We start from the raw sequence: 8,936 nt of genomic DNA on the forward strand, positions 1-8,936 counted from the left end.
GCCAGGCCGTTCACGGCGCACGGCTGCGCTCGAAAATGCATCTTATGAAAGAACTATGGATGGATTTCAAAAAAAAATTTTCACTAAAATAAACTCATACATTACCTCCATCTTACTATAAACTTCCTGGAGCCCCTCATATGTGCTGAACTAATAAACAAGTGACTTCCGTGACTCAGCCCAATCTGTGCAATGCTGTTGGAGCACGGGTCAGGTCGAGTCTTCGCAGCCACCTCTGGGTGCCATTGTTGGGCAGCGCTGAGCGCGTTCCCTCCATGGCATCTGCCTCTTAAACGGAAGCTGAGACGAGGATTTAGGACTGGTGCTTGAATATGTGGGTAGGTGTGTGCATACCTGATATAATTTCAAGGATGCCCAAACATTCCCTTCCCCTCTAAAAATAAATTTGCATGATTCCTGAAATTCCACAGCAGTTCCTCTAACTGAAGAAATAAAACACACATGGCTTACATTCCAATTAAATGCTTGATAGCACTAAGCTTTACTATTCAGGTGTGTTACACTTTTAAGGTGATAATGTAAAACAGGTGCCTTCAAAGGCCACGGTTCACTAAGTGGGGAGTGTATAAAGCCTGGGAGCCCTAGATGCCTAAGCTGGAAAGCAGAAGAGGAGCTATCATACACTGAGGAAATAACCACACGTCGCCATGGCTGGCGGCACACCAGAAATGAACAGCTCCCTAATTCTGCCTGGAATGATCTCTGAATTAAGCATATGGGGACATACTGCATGTCCCTTAATGATCTCAGCTGCTAAAGTTTGTCTGCCCATGTTTTATCTTTTTGTGGCAAAAAACCAAAAACAAAAACAACAACAACAAAACAAACTCAGATTGTATTTAAGTTTTTGTTTTTGTTTTGTTTTTTGCTATAGGGTGTGGGTGTGTGTTTGCCAGAGAAAGTGAGAAACCACCCCCCAGGGAGAATAGCCAGGCCATAATCCCTTCTCCTCTATTGTCCTATCAGCATTTGGGGCAGGCACAGGCATGCACCTGGCACGTTGTCCAAGCTGCCAGAGTGGGCCATGTAGGATCCAGTCGCATTAGCCACCATACCACTGGCTGGCCCTGGACTATTAAGGAGAAATGGGTAAACACACAGCAGAAGTGAAGACTCTGGGGAAGAGTGATAAACTGCTTTGGGAAGAGAGTTTTCCTGCTCTGGAGCTGCCCACTGGTGTGAGGGGAGCTAGCTGTGCGTTGCAGCCTCCCCCTGACGTTCTGCCATAGAATAGGCCTGGAAAAGTGCAGCCACAGAAGATGGGGTGACGGGGCTGCTCTGTGCTCCCTGACCAGCTTCCCTCTGCCGCACACGGGTCTTTTAACTGACTGCAACTCTGTCCTTTCAGCCATTAACGGGAGGACCTACAACCTGCCTGGCCTGCGCATGTACGAGCAAGAGCACGTGAGGTTACACCTGCTGAAAAGCGCCCGAGACATCCACGTGGTTCACTTTCACGGCCAGACCTTGCTGGAAAATGGCAATCAACAGCACCAGTTAGGGGTCTGGCCCCTTCTGCCTGGTAAACATCCGAGCCATGGAAAGAGGTCCCTGCTAAGAATGGAGGAGGCAATCCTAGCCTCTGTGAGGGGACTCATTCCCTCCTTGAACACCTACTTCCTCAGGGGCCAGTGCGCGGGGTTCTGGCATCGACCCTGTAAAGTCCTGTGCCACACTGTATGCAGGGAGCCAGAGCAGCTAACACGGGCAGTTTGCAGCCCCACGAAGGCTAACCATGGGCTGCACCAGTCTTACAGCCGCTGTGCTGGCAAAACATGCGAGGTCTCCCAAGCCATGTGTGTGTCCATGGACTCAGGCTCTCAAGCACAAGACAAATGAATCTCGTGGGACTCAGGTGGCTATAGTCTTTTCTTCCAGGAAGGAAATGAGAAACTTACTAGGGTTCCCAGACTCTTAAATTCTGCTCCTGGCTCCATCATCCTAATATCTTTGTGCCAGTGACCCCAGGAATCATAATCTTGAACTGACTTCTGAGGCTGTTTGGAGAGAAGAAAAGAAATTGTTAATGATTATAAAAGCTAAAGAATAAAAAGAGTATTTAGAGCTTTTCATGCACACTATAATGATAAATGTAGATTTAAACAAACTACAGTCACCAAAGGATATCTGTAAGGTGTATCTAGGTGGCAGGGTGGGGTTGTGGGGAGTGAGTGCCAGGTGACACTGAATCTCAAACTTTGGTGGGTATAATAAAAGCCCAGGAAGGATGACCAGCAGATGGCATAATGGTTATGTTGCTGGCCAACCACGGTTTGAGTCCCAGGCCCAGAGGCTTGAAACTCACGCTGAGCATGTATGCATGTGTGCATGTGTGCCTAAAATCCTGAGAGGAAAGAGATTGTGGCGTGGCCATCCCCCCCTGGAGGGTGAGTTCTTGCTGTCTGTCTCTCCAGTGAGCACATGTCCCCTGTGGCAAAAGTCTCTCTGCAAAACAAACAAAAAATGAGGAAGCTGGGTAAAATGCAGTTGCCAAAGCAGAGATTTGACTCTCAGAGACTTGGATGTGAATTCCCAGGGGTCTGCCTTTTTAACAGTCAGTCTACCTCCCATGGATGCTGCCTGAGGAACTGGCTGGGCAGTCCCTGGACAGAATTGTGGGTAGGGAAGTCCTTGTGTCTGCCTCAGTCGTAGGTTCTTAAATCCAAATGGGCCTGGTTTGGTTATGAGTTGTGGGGACAGGGATCTTGTTTGTCATTTATATGCCAGTGACTCACTGACAAATCTAGAAGACCCACTCTAGTGAGATCAGAGACAGAGGAGACTGTGTCAACTCAACACTTAAGGTAAAAAAAAAGCAGGCACAGCAGGTCAGGGGCCCTTCAGTGCCCTTCCAGGGAGGGCTGAGATGCTGGGCCTGGCTGGCCTAGCTGACTCTCTGAACTTAAACAGCTGCATCGGTGAGAGGAAGCCTGGAGCTCTCTTTCAGCGTGTTTGAGGAGGATGTCATCAGCTATTAATGTTCATTCATGATCTGGGAAATGGTTACAAATAATAATCAACAGAATTTAACCGATTACTGGCAAGGGGTAATATTAAATTCCAGAAGAGACACTCGGAGTTTTTTTTAGTAGAAATCTCATTTTTTTTCAGTGACTCTCTGAAATGATTCATGAAAATCTCTATTAAGTATGTAAGGTGTTTTTCAAATGATACATGCATGACTGAGAGTGAGAACAGGAGAGAAAAGGCACTCCTAACAGAGTCTCATTACACCATGCATCCTTTTCCCTGACCTCCAAGTTCTCAGGGTCCTGGGCACCCAGGCATAGCCAGGATGTCATCAGGCTTACCCAGGGGTCCGAACCCATGGTTGGCCACATGGCTTCCATCTTGGCAGTGCACTTGCATTACCAAATATGTAAGCTTTACAGAAAATCTGAAAATATGGGAGAAGCATGTTGTATTTTGACTTTTCATATTTAAGAAAAGAAAAAAGAGGAAAGAAAAGACAGAAAGGAAACATGTCCAGTATTTTTGAGGCCTAATGATAAGTCATTCAAGGTCATTTTGATCCTTGAGACTATGAAGCTATATCATGTATGATTAACCTGTAACATATTTAGCTAAGTGAAAGTTTCTTTCTAGCGAAGGGTGGTGGAGATATTTTTTAACCTAGAGAGTTTTATTTTTAACAATGTCTCTGCACATATATGTGTGTCGTAGTTGCATGTATTGTTACATCTCTGGTTTTGTCTGAAGAGAAATGTTAACGCTTCCATTCTATAATATTTTAAGGCCTCTTATGATGCAGAGGTTTTAGGAATCTTGGAGAGCTCTAATCCACAAAGATAACTTATTCATCTTTGGGTAATGCATTATTTTCCTTCACTCTCTTTTAGGTTCATTTAAAACTCTTGAAATGAAGGCATCAAAATCTGGCTGGTGGCTTCTAGACACAGAGGTTGGAGAAAACCAGCAAGCAGGAACCATTCCTCGTCATAGACAGAGGTACCACCGAGGGCCAAATGGTGTATTTTAGCAGAACAGTACACGTTACTAGATTATTGCCGACAGCTGGCTGGGAATTCTGACGATAAAGCTGTAATATGTAGCCATAATTGCCTTTATTCTCGCCATTGGTCTTATTGCCCTGAAACCATACCAGTCATCTAGGAAAATTAAACCAAGTGGATCAGACCAAAGGCATTCCTCTCCTGGGGAATCAATATAAAGCATTCTTCTTCACGAGTTGTGACTCAGGGGAAAGTGCTCATGAGAAGGTCTCCAGCTTCTTAGACTATAGGAGGAAAAAGGTCAGGGCAACCCAGCAATGACTGAGACAGTCACTGAACTTGACATCTCAGTATTCAAAAGACAGCATTTCACCTCCATCCATTCTTCCATCCTTTGAGCCGTTACTGAACACCCACTGAGTCTGAAGCACTGTGCCCACATCCAGGTAGCACCACAGTTGGTCCCTTCCTTGATCAAGATGTGCATAACCATGGAGCCAGCAGGTGGCACGGTGGCTAAGATGGCTGGACTCCCACATGGCTGACTGTGGTTCGAGTCCCAGACCTGGTGGCTTGAAAATCATGTCAGGCATGTGTGAGTACATGCCAAAAATCCCAGAAGGAGAATGGAGGGAGGGGATTGTGGCATAGCCATCTCATCTCCTCTGGGGATGATTTCTCACTTTCTCTCTCATTGTTCCTCTCTGGTAAGCACATGTGTCCTAATCCAAAACCTTAAAGAAAAAAAAAAAAGATGTACATAACCTAGTAACTTTCAGGTCAACTTTTGATAATATAGCCTTATGGGGAATAGTATCTAATGTTACAAATGGCTTATTTTAAGACCCAACACATGAAAATTAGTTTAAAAGTCAATGTAGGTCACGATTTCAATTGTTCTCCTTTAGGATGTTACTATTTCTTTTAAGGCACCAGTCTTTCTACTGTATTTACCATTTTACAGTCAGACATGTTTAAGTCGGCACCACAAAAGATAAGTTAAAATGTCTAATTAATGAGCTGGCAAAAGCAGCCGGATCCCACATGGCCAACTGCATGGTTTAAGTCATGGACCCAGAGGCTTCAAAAGCAGGCTGGGCAAGTGTATGTGCATGCCCAAAATCCCAAGAGGAGAAACGGAGAAGGAATTGTAGTGTAACCATTCCTCTAGGGGAGGGTGCTTTCTCATGTATTCTCTCTGTCTCTCTCCCGGTGATCACATACACCATCTAGAAAATTTAAAAAAAAAAAATTGAATTCTTGACCCATCAAAGTGTAAAATCTCTAACCACAGAGCTCATACTTTGTTATAAGCATTTTCGAAGCAAAGTTATCCATTTTGCTGTTTTTCATAGACTGTAAGATGCCAATGGGACTAAGCACGGGTGTCGTAGCTGATGCACAGATTAAGGCTTCCGAGTATCTGAGTAAGTAGTAGGTTTTAGCCTACGAATGGCCCCGACTGCAGTTGTAAAGTGTGCGGCCTGGAAAACCATACCTGCCAACCCTGCCTACTGGTCAGTTCTCCCCTTCAGGCTTCCCTCTCCCACAGCACAGTGAAGCAGCGCCATTTGGGGTATTCATCTGGTAGAAGAAAGAGCTCTATAGCAGGAGCTAAAACCTGTCCATTTTCTCGGCTCACTGCCACCTTCTCTGATGTGTAATGCTCCTAAAGAGTCTCTTCTAGAGAAAACCCAGAGCTAGGGGTCACCGCTTTCTCTACGTAGGCAGTTCAACCCCCTGCAAAGGATCTGGCAAGAAGAGGGGAGCTTTACTCTTAAACCATGTACCCATTTCCAAAACTCTCTCCCCCTTTTTCTGTTCTGGGTTTTATCACACATACTATTTTCTAACGAGATTCACATGGTCTTCTCAGCTGGACTTTATAGTCCTCATTAACATGGCCAAACCTTCATCTCTGTAAGAAACTTTATTGATCATCCACCATGTGAATGCCTCCTAAGCATCCTCAGTCTGATTCAAAGCACTTCCCAAGATCAGAGATAATAAGGCTCTCCATCTTCCTGTTAGGCACACTCGGTAGCACATTCCATCAACCTAGCATGACCTGTGTGCCAGAAAAGGGGTGGACGGTGACCGACAGCTAACCAAACAGACCAGAAGCTGGGATTTCCTCATCAGGGCCAGCCTAGCAGCCATCCCAACTGCCTGGTCTAACTGCAACACCGGTCCTCTAGGAACGACCTGGTTTTCCATTACATTAAACTCATCTGAGAAATGGCTAATTTCTAAAAATTCAGAATAATTTTTTCCCTTTGAATTTAGGTCATTGGGAGCCCAGATTAGCAAGATTAAACAATGGTGGAACATATAATGCTTGGAGTACCGAGAGACCTGCATCAGGATTAGGCTCTACACCTTGGCTCCAGGTATGCCTTCTTACCTTGGTATGGTCTGCTGGTAGTGTGATAGGGTGATAGTGACTTTGTCATTTCTTCTTGTGGTTCTTGCAGTGTTGTTCCAGGAAGTAGCAATTACCAGGAGCTAAGTACTACTCTAAGTACTTTACATCCTTAAAATCAACCCTTTGAGGCTGTTTTAGTAATACCCCATTTGACTTATAAAAAAATCAAGGCACAGACATATTAACTAACTTCCCGAAGTAACATGCAGCTGGTTAGTGGCTGAAATGGGATTCAAGTTTAGGTACTCTCTGCTCACAGGTGGATTGCATTTAGCCACATTATGAGTTTGCTAAGACCTTAGGCACTGGCTCCTTAGTTCTAAAGACAGCTGAGTGTGCAATGAATTAGGCAGTGTGTCCCTCACTGCCACCAAGAGTTATGCTTACTGAGTTTGTTATGTTGCAGGTTGACATGCAAAAGGAAGTTGTCATCACGGGGATCCAGACCCAAGGTGCCAAACACTACCTGAAGTCCTACTACACCACTGAGTTCACTGTGGCTTACAGTTCTGACTACACCAGCTGGCAGATCTTCAAAGGAAACAGCATGAGGAATATGATGGTTTGTGTACATGTTTCTGTCTGCATCTTGAGATTCAGCCTAGGGTTGCTATAAATGTCCTTTTTTTTTTTTTTAAGAGAGTTTTGCTATAGGGCACATGCACTCACCAGAGAGACAGAGAGAGAGAGAGACAGAGAGATAGAAAGTCACCTTTCAGGGGAAATGGCCACGCCATAATCTCTTCTCTTCCAATCTCCTTTCAGGAATTTGGGCATGCACACATACATGCCCAGCATGCGTTTTTAAGCCACCGGGTCTGGGACTCAAACTGTGGTTGACTATGGGGTGTGTGAGTGTGTGTCCAACGACATAACCATTATATCATCTTCTGGTTCCATGAATATGTCTTTTTAAAAAATACCTTTCTGGGTGTTAAGTGATGTGAGAGTGCTGGGTGACCAGGCCAATACCTGCACTGGTTCTTGTCCGACGGTCACAAAGAAATAGAGATGCAGACACAGAAAGGAGAGTAAAGAGTTTACTAAGAGAGAGAAAGAAGAACAGAGTTCCCAAGTAGGGAGGAGTCCTGAATGGGTTGCTAAAGAGGAGTTGGAGGTGTGGGGTTTTCACCTGGCAGTTCGAGTAATGAGCTGCCTCTGACAAGGAAGTAGGTGGCATGGGCTGCCTCTGACAGGGGAGTGGGCTCTAGAAAATAGTTACACGGTAGTCTGAGTGATTTATCACCCTATTCCTCACAGGGGCAGCAGACCATAGCATTCTGTACTTCTTTTTAGAATATCTGTCTCTCTGGTGAGTGCACACATCCTAAGGCAACAGCTCTCATGAAAAAAAAAACTGTAAAAAAAAAAAAAAAAAAAAAAAAAAAAAAAAAAAACTTTTATTTTACTCTGTTTTATTTTTTATTTCAATGGACCTGAATAGTATTGTTAATGCCAGTAATGCCCTGAGGTAGTGGAGGCTATGCCAGATGTGATATTCCCTGCTGGATCACTCCTCTTCCTAAACCCTGGTCCCCAGAGGCAGCTTTCTGAATGCAAGCAGTCTGTCTGCCATTGTTTTACCAATCATCTTGAGTAAGTTATATCTTACGTAAATCATTTACTATTTTACTGTCTTTGTATATAGATGCTCCTTGACTTACCATGGGGTGATGTCCTAATAAACCCATCTTAAGCTGAAGATGTTGTAAATCAAAACACATTTAGTACACCTACCCTCCAAACACCACAGCTTAGCCTAGACTTGCTTGACCTGCTCAGAACACTTACATTGGCCTACCGGTGGGCAAAACCACCTAGCACAAGGCCAACTTCATAATAACGTATGGGATATCCTATGCAATTCACTGAATACTATACTGGAAGTAAGAAAACCAGAATGGGTGTACTTGAAGCATGGTTCCATTGAATGGGTATTGTTTTTGCATCATTGTAAATTTGAAAAATTGTGGGTCAGCAGGTGCTATAGTGGGTAAGTTGCTAGACTCCCACATGGCCGATGTAGTTTGAGTCCCAGACCCAGCAACTTGAAAATCACACTGAGCCTATGTGCATAGTGCCCAAAATCCCAAGAGGAGAATGGAGAAGGGACTGTGGCATGGACATCCCCACTAGGGGATGATTTCTCACTTTCTCTCTGTCTCTCTCTCTCTCTCTCTGCTGAGTACATGCACTCTATGACAAAAACCTTAAAGATTTCTTTTGAAAAATTATAAATGTTACATATTATCTATGTATTATCATTTAGCTACTTCTAATAAGTTATTTGTAATATATCTGTTTTAGTCCATTCCCTGTTGCTTAACACCTGAATACCTCACTGAGTAGTGATTTATAAAGAACTGGGTTTATTTAGTTCACAGTTTTCGAAGCCCAAAATCAACGGTTACCATCTGGATTGGGCCTTCTTGCTCGCAGGGACTCTAAAGAGTTCTGAGATGACTCAGGGCAGCGTATAGTGAGACAGAGCAAAAGCAGAGCATGTCTTTCTCTTT

At 44.3% G+C, this 8,936-nt stretch overlaps 1 protein-coding gene across 1 annotated transcript in view; it reads left to right on the plus strand.

Annotated features, from left to right (window-relative positions):
- F5 (coagulation factor V) overlaps positions 1-8,936 on the plus strand; it is a 107,235-nt gene that overhangs the window by 89,556 nt on the left and 8,743 nt on the right. Inside the window, 6 exon segments of the mRNA XM_006150113.3 lie at positions 1,370-1,543; positions 3,882-3,966; positions 3,968-3,990; positions 5,351-5,422; positions 6,282-6,385; positions 6,827-6,982. Coding sequence (XP_006150175.1) covers positions 1,370-1,543; positions 3,882-3,966; positions 3,968-3,990; positions 5,351-5,422; positions 6,282-6,385; positions 6,827-6,982 — 614 coding nt within the window.

This window comes from Tupaia chinensis, unplaced genomic scaffold, assembly GCF_000334495.1.
Source record: "Tupaia chinensis unplaced genomic scaffold, TupChi_1.0 Scaffold000278_1, whole genome shotgun sequence".
NCBI classification, from domain to species: domain Eukaryota; kingdom Metazoa; phylum Chordata; class Mammalia; order Scandentia; family Tupaiidae; genus Tupaia; species Tupaia belangeri.